This window comes from Sparus aurata, chromosome 15 (assembly GCF_900880675.1).
Source record: "Sparus aurata chromosome 15, fSpaAur1.1, whole genome shotgun sequence".
Lineage (NCBI taxonomy): Eukaryota > Metazoa > Chordata > Actinopteri > Spariformes > Sparidae > Sparus > Sparus aurata.
Window position 1 is genome coordinate 16,100,302 of NC_044201.1, and position 24,768 is coordinate 16,125,069.

The following is a 24,768-nucleotide window of genomic DNA, read 5'->3' on the forward strand; positions in this document are numbered from 1 at the left end:
ATTCTGTCTTTATTCAGCACGGAGGAAATCTGCAGTGTGACATTTTTTAAGGTCACTCCAATTGATTGTGCGTATGTTTTAGCTGTAGCATGGTAAAGCTGAAAGTGCAGGAACAATGTTCAAATCAAATTGCTTGGTTAAAAAAAAAAAAATCATATTGCGATTGTTTCGACAGATATTACGGTTGTGATAAGATTCATGATTAGAGGGAATGATCATGTTTTATTATCAATGAAAGAAACTATAAAATCATAATGTCTATACAGAACCATCATGTTTTCATACATCTGGAGAACAAGATGTGTAGGCCAGGGCATCTCTGCAGCACTATAGTACATTGTGTTTTCTTACACATTTTAGACTAAATAAAAAATTGCAATTTTGACAATGTTTTGATAAATTATTCAGCCCTTATTGCTTTTCATAAAAGAAGCCAGTAAAAACACAGATGTATGAAAAATGGTGAAAAATGTAATTGCTTACCACATTTAGCAAAAGTCAAATATAAATCCTGCTATAGAAAAACAATTGTGGTTATTTTTGCATTGAACACACAGTACTTATTACATTTAGACAAGCAACACCACAATCACTAAACTCACTAGAATATCACGAAGACTTTTCTGCACCAGTGGAAGCCTCACAGTGGGGACATGGTGTGTTTATACTTCCAGGAGGACAGAGTACCACAACCAGACACATCTCAATCTCATCCCATTCTCATTATGTGCAGCAGTTCGACCGATATCGTAATTGAGTCACCAGGAAGTTCCAAAGCCAACATTATGATGACATGATTATAATTTCATATACACTATGGCTGAAAGTATCTGGATACTCATAGTTGACTGTTGAGCTTATTCTTTCCACAGTGCTTTAGAAGCTTGTAAATGTATTGGTGTCCACATACTTTTGCCCATACAGTTTTTTGTGGTTTCCTTTTCAGATTCTGAAAGAATATCTGAAATGATTTTACCTCAAGGAAAAGACGAGACATTTTTAGAAGTGTTAAGTCAGACGATACAGTCCAAACTGATTGTGTTACAGTAATTGTTTCCAGATGTTATTAATTCACTCTCTCTCTCACACCCTTCCTCCCTTTTTACTTCACACTCTCTATCTTTCCCTTTCATCCCTGTCTTTCCCCCTGGTGTCCTTCTCTTTTCCTCTCCCCCCAGGTCGCTCCTGTCTTTTTCCCTTTGAGGATGGTTTCCTCGATGATGGCCACGGTGACCCCTCCTTGACCCCGGGCCTGAACTCACCGACCCGCTGTCAGAATGGAGAGAGGATGGAGCGCTACTCCAGGAAGGTGTTTGTCGGAGGCCTCCCCCCTGACATAGATGAAGGTAAACGAAGGATTGGTTTTCATTTACACATCTAGAAGAAGGTTTTTGCTTCATCTCAGACAGTTTTTTCAGCACTGCCCGGCTGCAGATTTATACTGATACAGTACATAATGTACAGTACATTCACAACTGGAAGCCTCCCAGAACAGCCTTTGTCTTTGGCTATTTGCCACCAACAGTTAGACTGACAAGTTTAGGGCTTGCTTTAGGGCACCTTGACACTCCTTGTTGGAGATGTTATTTAAGCTCACTACTTAAATATGTCTGAAGAGACCTCAATCTCACTGAAAGAAGTCTAGATATAGTAGTTGCATTCATCACTTGGCCAGACTCATGACTCCAAACAAATTGCAAATGTTGCTGTCTATCTACTGCAACTGCTTTCAAACACATTCACCATAAAACCTAAATGAGAAGATAACATGTCAATGGTGTATTAACAACTTGTTCTGATGCCCCCAAGTGGTCAATAAATCAGTCATGCTGCGTATCCTGCTTATCATTCTGCCAGTGTTGTTCGACACTGTTTTCTGAGCCATTTCACTCTTGAAAAACAGTGTGACCAGTGAGCTCTGACCGTGGTGCTGTTGCCACTCACACCTCCACTTGTACAGCACATCACAACTGGAAGCCTCCCAGATCAGTCTTTGTCTTTGGCTGTCTGCCACAAACAGTGACACTGGAGTATTCAAGCCTCGCTTAAGGGCACCTTGACACTCCCTGGTGAAGATGTTAATTTAACACAATATTCAGCAACTGTAAAGTTACCGAAGCTGAGAAAAAGTTTGAGACCTTCATAGCAAAAGAGCGTTGCAGCTTTCTCCTACACAACTGGAGTAGATGGAGATTTGCTTGGAAATGTTAAAAAAACAATAATAATCTGCTGTATTGCTTCATATAGCTCGTCCAGCATAAACCAAGTCTCCATAAACCCTGAGATCCCAAAATGATTTGAAAAGATGTTATTTACACCCTTCATATGTGGTTGAGGGTTTAAATAATAACCACTTCAGGCAGGGTGTGATTTTACTTTAGCAGATACATGCAAGATTTCAGCTTATAAAAAGGTGTAAATAACATCTTTTCACAGATGAGCTCTAGGTAGCACTCTAGGTTAATGTCATTAGCTGGTTAACTTAGCTTAGCACAAAGACTGTAAAGAATGTGCTAGTCTGACACAAGAAAAAGATACAATGTGTCATTTTAACATCTGTATGGATTAAACAAACAACCCTCCCTTCAGTTAGAGCCAGGCGAACCTCTTCCCCTGTTTCCAGTCTTAGTGCTAAGCTAAGCTAACGGAATGCTGGCTGTAAACTCAAATGTACTATATAAACAAGAGATGTATCGATCTCTCATGTAACAGGGCAAGAAAGAAAGTAATTGTATTTGTTGTTATAAATTTTACCCACAATTTAGCTAACTTAAATTAGATAGCCTTTACATATCACTGTTTTCTTTACATTTTGAAACTTTTACACCAGCTCAGTCATTGCTGCTTCCATATGCCTCTGAGAAACATTTTTTTATAAGCTTCAGAATAGATTTTTAGGTCACTTGTAATGATTTTGTGTAATGTCTGTGACCAGTTATGTCACGGACGTGTCATTATTTCCACAAACCCTAGAGCATTCCAAAGAGTTTAAAGTTAATACGGAATGTTTCCTTTCATATGTGCCCGAACCGTTGAACAAGCCCATGTACTATGGAGCTGATGCACAATACGTGCTCTTAGCAGGTTGAAAAATTAATGAGTTTCCACTGCACGAGTCAGCCCAGCGCAGACTGGATGTGCCCAGCCTGTGTTCCTGTTTAATGCAGTGGCTACTACTGCAGCAGGAACGGGGCGAAAAATAGAAACGGTGCCTGTGTCGTCACTGAGTGTGACTCTGCATCGAGTCCTGCGTATGCATATTACATGAACAACCATGAAAGTATCTTATAATGTCTCTTAAATGACAATGAGGTCTCATTTTCATTCTCTTTTGTTCGTTTCTCTAGATGAAATCACCAACAGTTTCCGCCGTTATGGACACCTGGTGGTCGACTGGCCCCACAAAGCTGAGAGCAAATCCTACTTCCCACCTAAAGGTAAAAAACATTTTCTCAGAGCATAATCTGTATTTTCCCATCAGACATCAAAGTCTACACCAATAAATATCACCTCGGGTGCATCGCCATTTAAGAGTTTTTTTAAGAATTATGTTACCCAGAGTTCATGGCTCCTGTTGCGTAAGCATGGAGGTGTCTGTTTATGTGAGTTACCCCCTGTAGTCCTCTCGCAGAAAGACTGCATGCAGCCTATAATGACTCCATAACTAAGAAGAATTTGCTTGAATGAGTACCTGAGGAGAGTGAAACGTGTTATCGTGTGTCATTTTCAGGCAGGTGATCACCACCCTCTTCCAAGCCCTCTACATCACTCCCTCTGGCCTGGGAGCCGCAGTGTGTCATATTAGGAAAGCTATTAAAGGCGCTCTGGAAATAACTAACATTCCATGGGCAGATGGTAATACGCTGCATCTGGAGGACCTGTGAAAATCACTGCCAGTCTCTCCCCCACTCTCATTTTTCAACATCCCGTTTTTTTTTTTTTAGCTTGCGAGGATTATTTTGAAAAGGCTCGGCTCTACTAATATCCAAAGCCAGGAGGAAAAATGCAGCATCCTTTTAGGGGAATGAATGAGCTTACAGCAGTGAGAGGACGCCGCCATGTAAGGGGAGGAGACATGTGGGACTAGTGATCTGTGTAGAATTCATCTCCCACTCTAATTTAAAACCCCCAACTCCAAATTTCCAAGGGAAGCTGCTAAAATATCCTGTTTATGTGACACTCTACATATTAACAGGCAAGGGATCTTTGGCAGATGTATGTTGACAGAGTTCTTAGCACTAATAGCTTCAGGGTCGAAAGCAAGCGCACATCTGCACATGTGAGTGTGTCCTACTGTCATGTGGACTGTGTAAAGGCTGATTTACGGGTGTGGGATCTGAATCAAGAGGTCAGCGGCCTCTCCTCGTGTCGAACGTCCTTCCAGGCTTGACCGAATGGAAGATGGTTGTCACTTTCCGTCCTGCCTCACATTAAACTGCCGGCGATGTGTGTCTGGACTGTTTATGAAAGTGTTTTGGTTCACGGATGACTCATATTGTGGCTCAGTCCGACTTCAGGGACAGGCAAGGACACATTTGGTACTTGGATAAAACTGGCGACTTGGAGAGGAAGTAGGAACAGGAATCAAATACATGCTCAGTGTTCTTGTGTTTTCACTCCACTGCTGTATTGTAACTAGAGGTATGGAGATTTTTAACAGCTGATATAAGGATAGTTTGGGGAAAATCGGATGAATCGGCTGATACGATACTGAAAGGACCAAGTTAAAAGTGAACCAACATTACACTAGAAGAACAGAGACAGCATGCCATCGGCATAACAGCAGTCATTAGACAGTAAATTCAGTCTAATGCATTTATAATGCCATGCCGTACACAACATTCTTGCAGCCTTTGGCTAGTATCAGCTCCAAGTTCCGCTGATAACAACAGTTTACAGAATGTTGGGATGAATTCGATTGTCCATCAACCTCTAATTGAAACTTTTCCCCTATTTTTATTCAACTCATGTAGTTCATCCTCACACTGACATGTGTCGTCCGTCTGCAACTTTGTGTATCAACAGATGTGGCTTCAATTTTGACAATCGAAATCCAATGTAGTATCAAACAACTGCTGGAGAAACTGTTGTGTGTTGTTACTGCTTTTGAAAGTGAGAGTAGGCAAGAGAGGGGATCGTCTTTTCTCCTGTCTCTTCTGATTCGATATATATTTGATCTCATTCTTCCTTTGCTGGATTTGTTGCAGGAAAAAAGACAATATAATAATTTCCGAAACGACAATTTTGCTCATTCAGTGACTAAACTGCAGTAGATGTAATGCTGAGTGAACAGGTCACACCATTTTGTTGTATGGGCCATAGATTTGTTCTACTTGACAGAGCATTTTAGCTTATTTTAGCTTGTTGTTTTGGTGTTATGTCCATAACACTGGTTTAATTCAGCCTTCCAGACGAAGATGGTGACTAGCTAGTGAAAGCAATAGAGCATTTAACTGCTCAAGAGCTAGATATTTCCTTAACGAGTTGGTAGAGACCAAATCAGAGCTAATAGAGGATATATTGGCCAGCAACAGACATGACAAAGAAATGCTCATGTGTTCGGTGTCTACTGGACATAAAAAAAAGGAAACTGCATGCTAATACATTAACCATACAGCTTTTATAAGAAGATAACATGCCAATGTTGTTCTGATGTCCCCAAGTGGTCAAACATAATTTCACGCTGCTTAACTATTCTATAAGTGTTATCATAAACAATGCAATATTTGATGCTGCATTTTTGACCATCGCCCCCTTAAAAAAAGTGTGACCAATAAGCTCTGACCTCTGCGGTGCTGTCACTCACATCATCTGCCATCATCGCTGTTGTTGGCAATAAGCTCGAAAGGTTAAGGAGCTATTTCTGTCTCTGATTGGGGAAGAGGAGGAGGTAACGCTGTCTGAGCACTGCGAGCTATATCCTGCTACGAATGCTACTGCTCACATCATGCTGCAATAACAGTGTGTCAGACTTGTTTGAAGGCTTCAAACGGTTATAGCAGAAGCCAGTTTGACTACAGCCAGTTATTATCAGCTTTTTTAGGCCGCTGTGAGGAAAAAATGGACATTGAAAACAGGAGATGAATGCGGCAAGGCTCAAATAATGGCGGCAGAGGATTGCTGCAGTGGCGACAGTCGCAGTATTGCATCGTACTGCATTATTCAGGCTTTGATTTCTCTTTTCGCCCTCATGTAGGGATTATATCCAGTGAGTGACTTCCTCAAATTGAGATGATTAGCAACGGTTGATTTCACCCCTCCTCTACTCTATCACTGACTATTCGCTGACTATTCTCCAATTGCTCCAAAGCTTCAGGGCTTGTGTTTGTTTTTAGGAGAGCAGATGTTTGAGTCTCACTCCATCCATGCTGCCAGGCCATCATCTTCTTCTCCATGTCTCTCCCCTCATCGTGTAAGCTGCTGTCAGCAGTCGGTCTGTTGACATTTTGTGGCAAAGTTACAGCCCTCTGCGGATTTCTCTCTCTCTCTCTCTCTCTCTCTCTCTCTCTCTCTCTCTCTCTCACTCTCACTCTCACTCTCACTCTCTCTCGCTCTCTCTCTCTCTCTCTCTCTCTCTCTCTCTTCACTTGGGATGGATATCATACATGGAGGGTTGGATTCTTCTATGCTTTCAAGCAGAACTGCCTCCAGACTTTTCAGAGCAGGCCGACATGTGTGTTTGTAGCCAGGAAGATATTTTTTCTGCACATTTTTGTCTCCCATGTGTCCCTGATAGTGAGTGGCCGATTTTCTTTTCTCGGTCACTCGGGTCACTTGGGCAGAACACGTCCGTGCCCTTGCCTATGGGGATATGAAAAGATAAGCCTGGATTTAAATGTCACTATTAAAGCCAGAGAGATGGACATTGTGAATATGCTCACTCAGTTTATCAAGTCATCGCGGATTGGATTTCAGCAAAGTCAACACAACTTTTAGTTGATGAAGTAATGGAGGGAATAGGGAGCAATTCGGGACTTTGAAATGGAAGTGGGAAGATGTTCCACTCTGGTATGTGGGTATTGTAACGTATCTGCTCACACCAGGTACCAGTGACATACCTTCACATATTAGTATATTTTGAGACCATTACTCAATTCCTGTTGGCTTCATAACTCAAGGAAATTGAGACATCGAGTTGGTTTGCCTCGAACTTGTACATATCATGTTTGATTTCCTGTTATGAAAAGCAGGAATAATTGGACACTTGTATAATTTCTTGCTCAGAGTTAGATGAGAGATGAGATGAGCTGAGATGGATACCACCTCATTTTTGTGTGGTCAAAAAATGAATCTACCAAAAGCAGCAAGTTAGCTGAGCACAAAATACTTAAACAACTAGCTATAAAAGCTACAAACTATAAGCTATAACATTTTAATTGGTCTGCTTAAGCAGTGCAAGTGTCCTGATTTTGTGACCTTTTCCCTTGATTCAGTCGTAATGTTGGGTCACTCCTTAATCCCAAGGCCTTATGTTCTTTGTTTGGGGACAGACATGAGAGTGGTATCAATCTACTCATCTAACTTTTGGTAAAAAGGCAAATAAACATATTAATATATATGTACATCAATATTCTCCCTGTCCCATTTGCCTGAGTAAAGCTAGCTTAATGCTATTTTTAGGTAGCAGTTCGCTGGTTAAGTCACTGCATTTGGTGAGTTAATGCCTTTGAATTTACGGGCTATTTGACAAATCATCATCAAGTTGCTGTTGAGGTTACCATTTGTCTCCCCATGAGTCAAACTCTTGGCCTCCGCTACAGGAAAGCCTCTGTCCTGCATGAGGTCATTGGTTTGTCTGCGCAACCCACAGGGCACTCTGCCTATCGCTTGTCTGTAAACAGCGCTCCTCAGGCTGGAAAATGCTGCGGGTGTACGTATTCCGTTCCTCCCTGGACAGTGCTGGGAGCTCAGCAGCAAAGCCCCTATAAATCTCAGGCACGAGCCACTGCAGATCTGCGCTCTCCTGCCGCGTTGTAAGCCTCTGCATTGCGCAAGGCTGATGGAAAAAGACAGATCCTCAGCACCATTCAGCCTAAATATCAGAGCATTAAAGTGGCATAGAGCCCCATGGAATCTAGTACAGGCAGCTTTAATGTGAGGCCTTGAGTATCGATGTTTAGCTCCGTATAAAGCTGAGCCGTATTCATTCAGCTGTGTACACACTGACCCAATCAAGTGTCCACGTTGTTCAGGCTGTTGATCACAGACATTCCGTGTCCTGATGGAACCGTTATTGACAGAGAAACAAATAGCTTAAAGCACAGATCCTGACAGGCTTTCGGATATCATCAATTCAGGAAAACCACACTATTATAAAGGGAAAACACTGATAATCCTCCCATTATATAGTTAAAAAAGTAACTGTATTGTGGCCTATTTAAATGAATTAGGGCTGTTAAAAGTGTGCAGGATCGGGCACGCAGGTGGTTGAGTAGTTAGAGCGCATGCGACAGAAGCAGCCGACCCCGGTTCGATTCCGGCCGGAGGTCCTTTGCTGCATGTCAATTCCCCCTCTCTCTCCCATATTTCCTGTCTGCCTACTGCTTAATAAAGGTGTCTATGGCAGAAAAGATCTTTAAAAAAAAAAAAAAAAGTGTGCACGATAATAACAGGCCGATGCCACCAAAGACCTACTTAAAATTGTTTGTCTTTTCTCTATTTTTGTACGTTTTGTTCCACTCGATGTCCTTACTTCTAAATTTCATTTTTGACCTGACAGGATTGAGGGATGTGCCAGAAGTCAGCACAGGACAGTACCTTAAGTGTGAAATTGAGTGTAGCACATGGAAAAGGTTGTCCGTCTCACTTTTCCGGGCCTCTTGCGTCAGTTTAATAACTTTCTTACAGGGTCCATTAAGGTTGCAGCTTTACGTCTTGTCTCTACAGCCCCATGTTCCTCCTGCTCCCCGTGTATTTTTGAACTCCCTGTTTGTGTGGCAGTCTTCAAGCTGCTTCTCTCCTTACCTTTTCTCACTTTTCCCCTCTCTTTCCATCTGCCTCACTCCTCTCCCCCTCCTTCTTTTCTCTCTCTCTCTCGGTCTCTCTCTCCTGCCCTGGGTCATGGAACACGTTGTTCCCTCCTTCAGACTCTATGAGCTGCTGGCTAACTCTGCCTTTTCATGCTGTTTTTTTTTTTGTGTGTGTGTGTGCAAGACTGCAGTTGTTTTTTCTCCGAGGGGGGATGTCAGTGCTGAACCACATGATTTCTCCCAATGACAAACCCTCTTTATGTAACCCGGCAACACAGAGACACAGGGGTCTTATGTCGGCCGATGACGAGGCACATGGAGAAAGATGACGATGCACAAAATGTCGAGTCTAATCGTGTTTTGTGTGGTTTTTTTTTTGTCTTTTTGCGGCTGGTCTGGAGAGGAGTTGGCTCGGCGCTGACCAATTATAAGAAGACAGCGATTAGCCGGTCTCTTAATGCAGCTGATTGAAATTAGTTCTGACTGTGGATATTTTAGTTTTGCCCACGATGGTTGAGCTTGTTATTAGAGAAAACGTTACAGTCCCACTGAGGTTATAAGCCTGATACTTGACTCTATAGGGCTCACAATAACAACTGCTACAGCTGTTAATTAGAAAGAGCCTCTGTGGTTACTTTGCATTGACATAGATGTATACAATCACACAACATTGTTTAGGCTCATGTTTTTAGCATGGAGCAAAATCTGATATTGATCCAAAAGGGGCACATAATGTAGGTATAATCACTTTGGTGTCCAGATAAATGATCATGTTTCTCTTGAGGACACACAGACCTCCTTCTCCAAACCTTTTCTTTTCTTACTAATATTCCCATCATTGTTATGATACTGTTCTTAGCAAATACATTTAACTCAGAGCTCCTCAGGATGCACTAAGCAGCCTGTTAAGTGATGTAATTATGGTGATGGTTTTTTTTTGTTTAAGGCTGTATATAGTTATTTTCCCCTAGTTTTAATATCCACAAGCTGTCAATATCATGTCACCATTATGGCATCGGAGGTCAGCAACAAAATAATTTAAGATGGCTTGAGCTGCAAGGATTAATTGATTAGTTGTCGACTATTGAATAAACTAGATGATTTCTTAATCAGGTTGATTATTTTTTTTAGGGGAAAAAAAAAATCAGAATTTTCCAATTCCAGCCTCTGAAATGTGAATATTTTCTGGTTTCTTTCCTCCTCCATGACAGTAAACTGAATATATTTGGGTTGTGGACAAAAAAAAGACATCCAAGGACGTCATCTTAGGTTTTCAAATAATCAACAGATTATTTGACAATGAAAATGATGGTAGCTGCAGCCGTGATGTTGGCTGAAGTAACACTTCATAAAACCAATATGCATTGCAGAGCATTTAATCTCTGGCAGACATTATTGAGTCCAGAGATGGGGGACAGAACAAGGACGTCCGTTTTCTCTTTTCACTGCAACCAAATCCATTAACATAAATGGTAAATGGAGAAAAATGGTCATTATAATTCTCAATATAGTCCAAAATGACATCCTCAAATTGCTCCTATTGTTCTTATGCTTGCCTTTACCCCACTTAGTCGTATATTATCCACATCACTAATGATTATTTATCCAAACGTCAACAATACGTCACAATATTATTTAAAGGCCATATTATATATATATATATATACATAATATATATCCACTACTCAGCTGACTACAAGTTTTAGCTCCGGCTCAAGATTATCATCATCATCATCAGATTCTAACACTGAATGTTCTTACTACATCATGATCTACAGACTTGTTTGCTGATAGAGATGCAAATGTCAGAAAGTCACAGACACGTCACAGCTCTGGGCAGATCAGTGTCACGTCACTGTGACAGGGGACACGTCACACGCATTAGGACAAGCGTCACACACAGACAGAAGCCTGTCAGAGAGAGGCAGCAGTTTCAGCCCTCATGAGGACATGCTGCACTCTCACTTAGGCACCTGCTTTTTTTTTTTCCATTCCGCCTCCGATGCTCGCTGCGTTTTCTTTCTCGTCTCGCTTTTGTCTCCCCCACCTCCCTCCACAGTGTCGCACACTCACCCTCGTCCTCCCTCCCTCCCCGCATGCACACTTTCACTCAGGCCCATCCACATACCACAGGTGACTGGCTCTGCCGCGTCAGGCTTTATTACTCCTCTCCTCTCATCTCATCTGCTGCAGTTCCGCCCTGGAATGTTAAGAGTGAAACATGACAGTTGCACATTCCTCTTCCTCGCAGTTTCCACTCATGCATTTGTCTGCATAAGTGCCTGAGTTAGTGTGTGTGAGGGAGGGAGGGTGACACTGAGAGCTGGTTTATAATAGCAGGCTTCTCAAGAGACAGCGGAACACATGGCTTTTTCTAGTCTTCTCAGGGGACACTACAGAAGAAGGGATGAAGAAGCTAGTCTCTGGGTGTGATCGCGTGCACTTGTGCGTCTCAAACACATATCAGTTGCTTCGCTCAGATGGCGGCTCATATTCCCCTGACTCATGGGTGCCACAGGTGGTCCCGGGCTTCTGCTAATAAAACAACCAGAAAAAATGCAGCAATAATTTACAACCCATTCAGAGATGACTGTGTGCACCAACATCTGTTACTTTTGTTTTCGATGGTATTACAAATATATTCGCTCATGCCAAGAATTGTGTGTTCATTATTCGGCTGTCAAAAAATCTCTCTGAGCTCTGGTTTCTTTGTTCTTTCTCAGTATAAATCACATCCCTCTAGCACTGTATGATGGGTATACCCTATTGAGTCGGCTTTCTGTCCCTCCCGAAAGGGCTTAATAGCTCTGACCTTGGATAACGTTCTCTGCTCTCAGTGCTAAATAATTCAATGGAACAGAGTGACTGTCTGAATTGCTCTTTCTTTCTGCTGTGCGCAGACATCACAAAACTCTCTCTACCTGAACCAATTCTCGGGGACGATCTGCAGTGGGTTAGGCTGATCAATTTTGCATGGTTCCTTTAGGAGTGGAGCACTCTCCGCCATTTAATCTGAAGCAGCGCAGGCAGGACTTTGCTGGGTGTAGAGCATCTCATGAAGGCAAGAGAGGACAGGAGAACAGGCCACAAGGTCATATGTGTGTGTGTTGAGACAAAGTTTGTCTGAAACTATGAATAACAAGGAGGAACGAGGGGGCTTAGTCATATGATTGTGAGTATTACAATGTAGACACTAGAAAATACTCAGATGTCTCTGAATTGTTGCCCAGAGGACAGAGTTGGAGGAATCATGATCACAAGGTTATGACTATTAATTGCATCAGATGTGTGTTTTTTCTTCTAAAATCCCTGTCGGCTCTTCTTTTCCAGGCTACGCCTTCCTGCTGTTCCAAGAAGAGACCTCTGTTCAGGCCCTGATTGACGCCTGCATCGAGGAGGATGGCAAGCTCTACCTGTGTGTATCCAGTCCCACCATCAAAGACAAACCAGTAAGTGGCAGACATTCAGTAAAGGAACATTTAAAGTGGCAATATGTAAGAATTGGCCACCTGTCAAATTCAAACTGAAAACAAATAGGGGGCAGCATATGATTAGAGTAACTGCTAACTGTAGCTGCTGTTAGCTAGTTAGCTCAGTTAGCTGTGAAGCTAGTGGTCCAGACTGAGAGTTCTCAGAGCCAGGGCTGTGTTGGTGTTTTTAGTACAGGAGCTTACAGGACAGGGCTAGCTGGTTAGCAGGCTAACTTAAGTTGATATCTCTGCAACAAAATACATAGACGTCATAACGTCCCAACTGTTATCTCTTCACACTCAGTTGATAATTTTAGACAATTTATGAATGTTTTCAACTGTAATTCTTGTATATTGCATCTTTAAGTTGATTTATGTCTTCACCTGTCTAACTTAACCCCCATGTGTCTAATTAAAGTTATATTTTAGAATGAAAATGTTTGCGTCAATTGACGAGAATTCATCCTAGTCACACTACTTAGACGCATTGCTGCAATGAGATAAATGTTACGGGTCAGCATGCTAACATGCTTGCATTGGACAATGCTAGCATTTCTATGTTTAAGAGGTAGTACATTAACATAACCCTAACCCTAACCCTCACCCTAACCCACCAACTGTATTAGCTTTGTGTGTTTGCATGCTAACATTTGTTAATCAGTACTGGGTCTGACTCGGTGGATGTAGACTGTAGTTGTTAACTTGCAACTGGGTGATACTGTTGCAGGCCAGTTGTCCTCCGTAGAGCCACACTGCCAGCATGGTTAATACATGTACAGGAAGTATGCCACACCTTGCCACCTAAATGACCATATTTTTCCTTCTGTCTTACGCAGGTCCAGATCCGTCCCTGGAACCTGAGCGACAGCGACTTTGTCATGGATGGCTCCCAGCCTCTGGACCCCCGCAAGACCATCTTTGTAGGGGGTGTGCCGCGGCCCCTGCGTGCAGGTAACCAACTAATATGAATGGAATATTTTTTTTGCAATCCCCCAAAAGCCTCTAAATTGGCTTCATAATGTAGGCTGGCATGAAGTACACTGCCTGGAGGCTATAATGAAAGTTCTCCCTCTGAGAAAGCAATCCTCTACTTGGGTTTCCAGGAAGCTTGCCAAGTGGTCGTCATGTTAAGAATTCATGGTGTAATGGAAGGCTCAGTCCTTCTGTTCTTGGGATAAACATCGCTGGCTTGTCTGCAATATGACCCCCACTAATTATACCAGCAGTTTGAGACCGCTGCTCTGATGAATAGTGGAGTAGGGTAGATTTTTACATCAGGTATTAAAAGCGTCAATCACAAAAGTTCACGTTAAATCTTTCGCTAAGTTTTTTAAGAAAGGCTGAGGGCTTTCAATATGAGGACAAAAGAAAAGCCCAGAACTCCCAAGGGGCCCGACTGTAGCACTAATCATCCTCCCTCTTTCCTTTTCTTCTTCTCTCCAGTGGAGCTGGCTATGATCATGGACCGGCTGTACGGAGGTGTTTGCTACGCCGGCATCGACACTGACCCAGAGCTCAAATACCCAAAGGGAGCAGGCCGCGTGGCCTTCTCCAATCAGCAGAGCTACATTGCTGCCATCAGCGCTCGCTTCGTTCAGCTGCAGCACAATGACATCGACAAAAGGGTGAGTGGGTTCATGCGCTTCATTCACATATCCTTCCTCTCCACCACAGCTGAGGTTTTCACAGTCATTCCTATGGCATGCTGCAGAGCTGAACTCTGCCTGAGCCCTCTCCCATGTTTCAGAGCTTTCATTATAGACGGGTTTTCAGCCAACTGCACAGCCTACAATAACGGAAGACCAGGCCCAGGCTGTGCAATCACTACAGCCTTTTGCTGCCGGAGTCCCGACAGATGTTTCAAGTTGCAGACACAGAGGGTTGGTTTAATTATAGTAGTTTCCCTATACATGCATATCCACTTGGGCTGAGCTGCAGCCTGCTTATTTTAGGCACGTCGGCCAATTGCAGCGGGACAGATCGTGACCAAGAGAGACTGGGTGTCAGCCAGGAAGCCGAGCCTCTGCAGGGCGGGGCAGTCCGCCCCACCTCAGCTATCATCATCGATCTTCAGTGGGGGTTTAGGGTGTCATTATTGTGACTGGGGCCGAGTGAAATGCAAATAAAACAAGTTAAAGAAGATATCACTCAGGAAAGCAGGCGAGGATTTTTAATTTAAAGCTGCAAATATCCTCACATCATAATTTAAAATGATTTATGCTGACAGACAGATGAAGGTGAAGAATCTACATCTGCTGCAGAAAGTGGGAAACATCCTTGAAAGTGTGAAGTTGTGGTGTGGAACAAGGCTGCCTCTTTTTGCCACTTTCCTCTCTAATTTCCCCATTTCTCGCCATCAGTGTCCACAATTCCATTAACAGTAAATGGCTCTTGATGATGGGACACAGAAGCTCATTACCCTCTGGTCAGCTTCGTGTCTGCTCAGTGGATATTGGTGTTTAATAGCGTGGCAGCGCTCCTCATTTGTCTCGTGGATATTGCACTGCAGTTGTTGCAGAGTTGAACTAAGAGGGACGCTCTCCTACAGTCGAAGCATTTGATAACCTTTCATTTTGTGGCCACGCTATAACAAGGTTAGCATCCACCCCTGCCTACTCATGCACCGAGGCATCTCCATGGCGACTGAGTTCTCATTTCTTGTCTCCAGGCTTAGTGGTCAAACTCATTTCACTGCTAGACGGGAGGATACCTGCCTCAATCTAGCCCGGTTATATTTTGAGAGAATTGCACAAAGATTGCCTCGCATGGGGGGTCTGTGGAGAACAGCCTGAAGGGGTGAACATCCGTGGAGAAACATAGCTGTTATTTTAGCATATTTACATCCTGTTTGTGTTTGTCTTACAGTGTATATGTCCCACATAAACAGGAGGAGGACACCAGTTAGACAATCCATCCTATTCAAATGTCATTGTCTTATATCAGTTGGAATACCTATCTCAATGAAATCATTTTACTTCTTTTGGGAAGAATCGGATTGTTTTAAAGGTCTAGTATGTAGAATTCAGTTGCATCTAGCAGTAAGGTAGCAGATTACAACCAAGTGAGTAGTCCTCCACCCTTTAAATTGTATAAGAGAACTACAGTGGCTGCTAAACAGTCAACATTCCCTGTTTAATGTTAAACATACTCTACACTGAAAGGAAAAACAAGTTTACAAAATAGTTAAAAGATGTCACTGGGGGATCATAGGTTAGCCAGTGTTAGTTAAACGAGAGCTAACTGGCTAGCTAACTTGGGATTGGTGAATTTGTCCATTCTTGGCTACTGTAGAAACATGCCAATACAAAATGGCAGCCTCTTTGGAAGAGCACCCAATTCTTCTTTATGATACACTAATGAAAACATAATTATAGTGTTAAATTATCAATATTATGTTTAACTTCTGCAAATAAACCCCCCTTAATCCAAAATACTGGACCTTTAAGAGTGGATATGAGAACACAATACTTAAATGTGGACAGCAAATTTTACCATAACTATGCTTAGTCCTGCACAGAGACAAACCTTTCACCTAATGCCAGCAGCTGAGAGAGCTGCTTACTGGCTACAAAAGTGCCCATTCAGGGCAGGATCCATGTTTATATAGTGCAGTGGCTCTCAAACTCAGAGGTGGAGCGACTGCAGGGGGCTGTGGATGACCCAGAACCCCAAAGTTGAATGAATGTGATTGTGTGAACAGAAGTATTCGCTTTATTTTACTAAGATTCAGCTTGGATCCCCAGTTATTGCTAATGATTGATAAATATTGTGGGATGACAGAGAAAGTGTAAGAACCGGTGGTCTAACTCAGTGACTGTGAATAAACTAGGCGCCACCTCTCGTCCTCCGTCTCCACAGGTGGAGGTGAAGCCGTATGTCCTGGACGACCAGATGTGTGATGAGTGCCAGGGGGCACGCTGCGGGGGGAAGTTCGCCCCCTTCTTCTGTGCCAACGTCACCTGCCTGCAGTACTACTGCGAGTACTGCTGGGCCAGCATCCACTCGCGGGCCGGCCGAGAGTTTCACAAGCCACTGGTGAAGGAGGGGGGTGACCGCCCTCGACACGTGTCCTTCCGCTGGAGCTGAGGGGGCGTCACCAATCAGCCCTGCCCCGGTGAACCCACACCCGAGCCCCGGAACACCTCCTGCACCCCTCCTACCCTACAGGCCGGGACAGCGCTGCAAACCCCCCTCCCTCCACCACAGCCCCAGCTACTCCACCCTGCTCCCCACAAACACCTCATGAAAAAAGCAAAAAGGATACCGTCAAACCCATGGGACTGTCTTCATACCACATGGCTCTGAACTCATTGTCTAGTGTTCCCCTCTGATGAAGCATTGCGGGGAAATGAAATGCGAAAGTCTATCAGCTTAGAATTTGCACTTTGGCACAAAATCTTACGAAACACAAACACACACACACACACACACACACAGAAACACACACACAGGATGGTATGTTAGACACCTGGCTACTTTCAGTTCCCCGTTCTGTTGACTGGGTGGTGTGGTACGTCCTGTTGGACCCCCCCGTACTGACACAGAGGTGGGACCACACAAATATTTAAAAAGTATATATTTTTTGTTTTGTACCTATCTATACATATATAGATAATTTAAATTTTATGTAAAAGGAGCATGCACTTATTTTGAAAAGCTGTAATTATATTGCCCCTAGTAAAAAAAAAAAAAAAAGTCATTACCAAAGGCAAAATTAAATTTAAGCATACAGAAAATTTAAATAGGTGGCATAAGATGTAGCAACATTTAACAACTATCCAGTAGTGTGGGCCCGTATCGCCCAGAGTAAAAATACCACGGCTATATTCGCACTCAATTTTGACTCTGAAAATATTAATACCTCATACACGCAATCGGATTAGTTTGCTTTCGATTTCTAGGTCTTTATTTTTATAATAACATTATTTTTTAGTGTTATGTAAATGTAATGCTGCAATAGCTTTGCTGCTAAATCCATGGTATAAACAGATACCATACGTACTTTATTCAGGCTAGGGTGTAAAATAATAACCGATCGAGAGGAGTGACGAGCTATCACAGGGGGAGGGGGCGCCCCTAGACAACGATGGCTACCTTTTGTGGGGGGTCGGGGTGGGTCGCCCCTAACTGCATGTTTATTTCAATCAGGTTGCTGCATGCAATAGAATTTTTCAGTATCATGTCTACTATTCGATTCTGCCCATGTTTGCACAACACACTACAGACGTACATTCGACTCGCACGGAACTGGACAGAGGCAGGGAGGACTGGTAGTAGGAAATCGCGGCGGCTCTGCGTCGCCGGTCGGCCGCCGCAGACGCGTCCTGCACAAAACGGGCAGTGAACACATCCAGACGACGGGGGGAAAAAAACAACCTTAATAATCACAAATCAAATTAAATGTAGGATTACCATTTAAAACTGTCTATGATAGGTGAAGTACTTTTTTGCAGTGATTGTTGATATAATTGTGCAATTTTTTATACCGTATGTAGTTAGGTCTGAGTATGCCTAGAACTGTGATTCGCTTTAACTGTCGTTAATGTCCGACATAGAAGTCCTGTGAAACTTCATAACTAGTGTATGCAGACGTATATATGTTCTCTTGTACACACTTGCACCAGTATACACAGAAGCCTCTCGACACACACACGGACACACGGACACACACACACACACATGGACGGCTGTCTTTCTTACGCACACAAACAGACGCCTACAGAGTCTGATCCGAAGAGAAGACGCAACAATGTGAGCTTAAAAACTGAGAACTGAGGGTTTTTTTGGTTTGTTTTTTTTTTAGTTGGCCCACCGTCGACAATAAGCGCACGTTTACGTCCCTGAATGCAACCAAAGAGCTCACGTGTTCGACTTTTAACAGACACAGAGGAGGCCGCCGCTCGCACGGCCTGCAGTGGTGCAGTGGATTAGATGAGGAGAGAGGGCAGATGGGAAGAAGAATCTGGGTGTGTGTGTGTGGGGGGGGGGGGGAGTAACAAAATGAAACATTGAAGCTACTGGAGACTTGAGGTTGATTAACTGAGCGCTGCACATGCTCTCACTACATGGCTGGGGTGGGGTGGGGTGGGGCGGGGCTGGACTGGTTGTGGGTGGCTGGGGTGGGAACCAGAAGATACAGATGTGCAAGCTGGGGTTACCATATTTATCCAGATGTTTTTTTTTTTTTTTCCTGCAAAGCTTGAAGTAATGGACCTGCTAAAAAAAAAAAAAAAATGGTGGACATATATATCTTTTTAGTTTTGTATCAAAAGGTTCTAGTGCGCAGTGCAAACAGGACGGGGTGGGTGGGGGAAGAGGGGAAGGTGGTTTTGAATGCAATGAAATTTAAGTATTGGCTGCTGAAGACAGGGCGGCTCTGGTTCGGGGTCAGGGGTGGGCGGCCAAGTTACACTGGTTTTAGCAGTTTTGTGGACAATCCGAACAGGATCCTGCATCATTGCAAGTTAATGTGTGTCGTCCCTCCCCCCTCCCCTTTTTCTTTTCCTGTCCGTGAGTTGTGATTGTCCCGTGCTGGCGCCCCGCAGTCCCTCTCCTCTTTCTCGTTTTAGTCGCAAACTGTTTGGTTCTTTTTTTGTTTTTGTTTTTTTTGTTTTGCTTTAGGATAGATGTTTTTGTTGTCCAAGGAAAAAAAAAACGAATTGAAACTAAAGCAGAAGATACTTTTTTACTGATAGAAAAAAAAAAAACCACGAGGCTAACCATGAGTAATAATACGTATCCCTATGAAAGTGAATTCTGGGTGTTTTTGTGACATTTCTTTCCCCACCCAGACAGGTTTTCTATGTTTGTTCCTTCTCTATGATAGATATTTGTTATGCACTACTCTTTGTATCTGAACAGTTTTCGACGGTCAGCAGTTCTTTTTGTTAAAAGACAAAAAAAAAAAAGACGATAAAAGCGTGCTTTCTGACTGACAAGATCTTTTGCAATACCTCAATTTTGAAATATATTAGGAGAGAAACTGATATTTTCTAAGTAAGTTTATTCAGATGAAAAAAAATATATATTAATTTAATTCTTCGAGAGAAATGATTTAACAGATGGTTGATTTTTTATTTTTATCATGCTTATTTGCTTTTATTTTAAGAATTTATTTTTTTGAAAAAGACAACAACTGAAGGAGCTAGAGCTTTATAACTAATATAATGACGTAGTTAGCGAGAGTACGGTCTACTTTATCACAGTGGAGGTTGGGGGTGAGTGTCCCACTGGTCACAAATTGGTCGAAACATCAGAGAAGAGCTCTTTAGGAAGAAAAGAAAAAAACTATCAGGTGCTCAGAGAGAAAAACTGAACATATTTCCCACGTTTTTGTATATTTATAATCAATCATTTACTATGCTGACCAGAGTTGTGAAAGAGATCTTCTGTTCATTATTTTTTTAAGAGAAGTTTTTTATGTTTCCTAAAAGTATGTGCTCCCTTTTTTGTTTTTGTAAAAAAGCAACGCGACCCTGATTTTGTTAGCCTGACGTCGTTTTGGGAGAAGAAAAAAACAATGAAAAGGAGACTTTGCGAGAGTCGCTGAACGGCCGGAGGTAGAGAGAGACGAGAATGTTATTTTTAACACAAAAACAGACACAAGTGTTTTCACCTGTAACTTGATCGAAAGCCCCCAAAGGTGCATCAATTGACTGGTGGCCTTCTATTCACGCAAGACTTGAATTAGTCCCATTTTTTAAGGCTAAGAACCTTGATTCTTTGTTGTAATGTGCAATACTGTTTGTACTGTTTGTAGAAAAGAAGAAAACAAGAAAAAGAGGCATAAATCTTTATTGCAGAATTATTTTCATTGCAAGCATTGTGATTCACTAAAATCATTTTCTACTGTGTATTTACCTACTCTACCTGCTAGTACCTTCCAGTAGTAATGTAGCCTTTGTACTGAGAAATTTTCATTATTTTTAGAAAGTTTTGCTAAAAAAGAAAAGAATTTAAACATATTTACATATTTTCATTTTTATTTCGTATTTTTTCTTTACAGACTTATTTCTCAACCATTAATAGTTATTTCTGGGGGAGACTTTCATATCTGGTCAATGTCATTAATATTATTTTGTATTTTTACTTGGAATAAATTAATTTTATGATGCTAATTCTTTAAAAGTTTATTTTTTTCGTTTGTTCACTTTTTTCATTTTTTTGAAGCTGAAAAAAAAAACACAACAACTTTGTAATATTGTTACTAAAGTGTCTCGATTCTTGAAATGCTAAGCTTTATGTGTTAACTCGCTGATGTTGCTTACATTAGTGTGAAAATTATCTACGGAGATAAAAAAAAAAAAACTACTCACAAACAACAGATTGGTGGTTGGTGATGTTTAAGTGATTCGCAATGTAAACAAATGAATGGGCAATAAAATAAAAATGGCAGAATGGAGCATACATGCAGTATGTTGTGATGTAATTGTGGAAGATGGACGACACCGCTGACCATTTACATTGCTTTTAGCCGGCCACGATTAGCACCAACTCTACAGTAACCCCCTCCTGTTCCTCACACACAGCTCTTCAGAAACAAACAGCCACGTCACACTCCTCCTCTTTCTCGTAGGTTCGGTCCCTGCAGAGTGCGCCAGTGTGATTGTATTTAAGTATGAATGTAAATGTAGAGATGAACTGTGTAATATGCTATACGTTTGGTAAGAGCATGTACCGCTGTAGAATGGTAATTTTTCATCACAATTGTCAAAAGTGTTTTTTGTCCCCCCCCCCCCCAACTTTTGGTTTGTTTCTGTACTTGGATATTTTTTTCAACCGTGCATTTTCCCCTGCTGATCTTCTAAAAGACTAGTTTTGACTTTTTGGGAAAAACACTTAATACGTGTTCTTGCCAAGAGTTGGTTGAGAAGACTGACACCGCTCACATGACTGTACAGTATAACGCTCTATGGCTAGCTTGGAAAATGTTAGCTTAGCATAGCATTAACGCCATTAACTAGTCAGGCATGTAGGCCTAACCCTCTCATAAAACTAAAGGTGTTAAAGAAACAAGATAAAATGTGATCATTTGACATCTTTAGATTTGTTGGACGTAGCCGGGCTTCCAGTCTTTATGCTAAGCTAAGTTCACTGGTCATAGTGTGTCGCTCAGTATTTAACAGAGACGTGACATTGGTAGGTACCCTATATCGCATGTCTGATTGCCAAGAGTTAGATGAGAAGATTGTCGCCATTCAAAAATATTGCAAAGAATATGTAAAGCTGTATAGCCAGGGGATTGTTAACTTAGCCTAGCATAAACACCCTGCCAAGAATTAGCACGGCATGTGACCCTCTCATAAACCCAAAGCTTGTAGTTTTTACACTTAAAAAATACAAGATAAAAGGTGCTCTTTTGTCGCCTTCAGAGTTGCTGGTAGACACATTTTTGGACACTGCTGGGCTAGCTATCATACAGCTTCCAGTCTATATGCTAAGCTAAGATAATTTGTCATTATTTGTAGGTCAATATTTAACAGAGAGACATGAGATTGGTACTTACCCTCTATCAGTAGCATAACTGCTTAAAAGAGTAGGAAGAGACAATTGACACCACTCACATGACTGTACAGTATGTGTAAAGCTATAGCCAGGAGTGTTAGCTTAGCCTAGCATTAACACCCCGCCAAGAAGTAGTCTGGTACGTAACCCTGTCATAGAACTATGTGAACATTGTGTTCAGATCAGAGAGATAGAACATGTTAATTTGTGAACTTTGAGACAAATTCTTGGACACAGCGAGGCTAGCTACCACCCCCTTCCTTATCCATAATTGGTCGCTGGCTTTGGCTATTTAATGGACAGATATGTGAGTGGTAGCCACCCTCTTGCTTGCTTTCTTGCAAAGAGTTGGATGAGAAGATGGATACCAGGCTCGAATCTAGCCAATACGAAGCCAGCTGCCAGTTAGCTTAGCATTAAGGCAGGAAACTGGTAAACAGCTGGCCTGACTGTCCAAACGCAACAAAATCTAGCTTATAGCTCCTCTGAAGCTCACTAATGAACACATATCTCTGTGTTATAATCAAAACAGAAACAAAAAAGTGTACAACTGACACGTTTAAGTGTTAGGTGTTATTTGCCGGACTAGGCTATTTATTGGCCGGGAGCAGTGACTTCCTGAAGTTTAGTCCAAAAATCAGTCCATCATATAACCCCTGTAATACCTCAGTGTGTCACTTTACGGTTTTGTTTTTGTAGGAATTAGACAAACAAGATGTAAAATGTTAACTAGTGATATCTTTGTGTAGAAAGAACCTGGCTGGCTGCCATTGTTTTGATGCCAAGTTTAGCTTTATGGCTCCAGCTTCACATTTACTGTGCTGACATGAGAGCAACGCTGATCACCAAACACTTAATAAGACAGCAAACCATTTCCCAAAAATGTCAAACAATTGTATTCATTTTATTTTATTATAGGCTGAAGCTGTGTGACGTCCCATGCTCTTCTGTCATTATCCAAAAAGAAAAGAGACTCCAGAGCTCATGTGAGAATGTTGTTTCTGGCCGGCCTTTTCTACCAGTTTATACGGCTGATGCTAATACCAACCCCCCTCGTGTCTTTTAAATAGTCCCATACTTCGTCAGTGTTATTCACCACCATACCACCGAGTATTTATCTATCTCTCGCCCCCCCCCCCCCCCCTTTTTTTTCCTCTCCAGTTTCTCTTTCACTGAACAGAACCATTTATACCTGAACTATAACACAAAGTGTATGTGCAAATGAAAAAAAGTCGATGATTTGGATGATGGCAACCATTTTATATATTCCTCTCTATAGATATACGTATGTATTTCATGTAAACTAGACTTGGATAGTATCCTGTATATTCACTTCTGCTTCATGGGCGTTTCTCTGGGTAGGTAAACACTGTAGGTCTCGTCATGTTGTGATCTCAAAAGTAGATGAAGAAAAAAAAAAAGATTAGTAGTGTGCTTTTTTTTCCACAAAACATCCCACTAATTTAAAAATGTACTTTTTTTCCCCTCCGTACGGCATCTGTGCTTTTATTTTCTAGGTTTTAAAAAAATTTCCTGACTTGAACACTGGTTCTATCTTGACGAGGCTTTTATGAGATTGTTGACTTGGTCTGAACTTTTTTGCAGTATAACTGTGATTTGAAAACATGGAGCTCAATGCTGCTAATGCTTACTACTGCTTCAGAGTTTGTAGTTCCCACCTTAATTTTTCCTTTTTCTGTACTAATAAGCAAATCTTATTAAACGTAGTTGTATGACGCTGTGAAACCTTGTGGTCTTTGGCATGGCAATCTTCTCCCTCTCCATCAACTCTGTCCCGTTAATGCACCGAACCTTTAGAAAAAACAGAGCTCATCAGTACTAACTTGCATTCTGCCATTGGCGACTCACCGTCTTTGCATTCACACATCTGTCCGCTCAGTTTAATGGATTCATTCTTCAGACCCGCTGAGGCAGAAAACACATCTATAAATGAACTGGTTCTGTATTTGAAAAAAAAAAAAAAAGATCTCCCCCACGAAGTCCATTTAGGAGCAGTTCTGAAACTTTCCATCAAACAGCAGCATCTTCAATCGGCAGATGCAGTTTGCCAAGTTGTACAGCTTTGGTGGAAGCAGAGTAAGGCTGCAAGAACAGAATCATGTGAGGACACTGAAATATTTTACATGATCATTTTAAAAGTGACCCAATGTTCAGAATTCAGAAAGAAAATTCAAGTATCCAAGATTCAATTTCAAATCAAGTCAAATTCTGACCTACAAACTTGCACATCTGGACCACAGATGGTTATCACAGGCTGTCCTGTCAGATTAAACTGTCATTCACATGATCACGTATAGTGATCTCAGATAAAAGACCCAGTGAACTTGCATTCTTGACTTCATCTTTAAAAAAGGTGCACCACGGACCTATTTTGGTTATGTATTCCTTTTTAAACTGCAAGACTTCGTGGTTTGTTTTTAACCACAATGTAATTCAAAAATAAAAGCCAGTTTGCTCAAATGTTTACAACCACTGACTTGAAAGTTAATCGCGCACCTTTAATGGTGAATCTGAAACATTTAAAAATTGTAAAACGTGATTTTTTTTTTCTTCGATCAAAGAAATAATTAAAGTCATAGTTCAATATTTGTTGGTATTACGCAATACTGAAATTTGAGTATGAATTATCAAGTGATTACACAAGGGAGGAGGGGGAGTTTAATTTAAAAAAAAGTAATTATTTTGGCTTCTCGTTGCTTCCATTAAATGTCCACTTATCCATGCATTTTCAGGACTTCTAGTCCAGGTTGGCTTATGTTTTTCTTGACCTTGGAGACAGAAGTAGACAAAACAACTGCACCATA

The 24,768-nt window shown here is 41.8% G+C and overlaps 1 protein-coding gene across 8 annotated transcripts in view; it reads left to right on the plus strand.

Annotated features, from left to right (window-relative positions):
• cpeb3 (cytoplasmic polyadenylation element binding protein 3) overlaps positions 1-23,684 on the plus strand; it is a 49,088-nt gene extending 25,404 nt beyond the window's left edge. For all 8 annotated transcript variants that reach the window (XM_030442028.1, XM_030442032.1, XM_030442026.1 and 5 more), the window contains 6 exons: positions 1,179-1,346; positions 3,348-3,437; positions 12,300-12,418; positions 13,276-13,390; positions 13,883-14,064; positions 16,298-23,684. In XM_030442028.1, coding sequence (XP_030297888.1) covers positions 1,179-1,346; positions 3,348-3,437; positions 12,300-12,418; positions 13,276-13,390; positions 13,883-14,064; positions 16,298-16,525 — 902 coding nt within the window. In that variant the 3' untranslated portion in view covers positions 16,526-23,684. The remainder of the gene's footprint in view (positions 1-1,178; positions 1,347-3,347; positions 3,438-12,299; positions 12,419-13,275; positions 13,391-13,882; positions 14,065-16,297) is intronic.
• Positions 23,685-24,768: the final 1,084 nt, after the last annotated feature.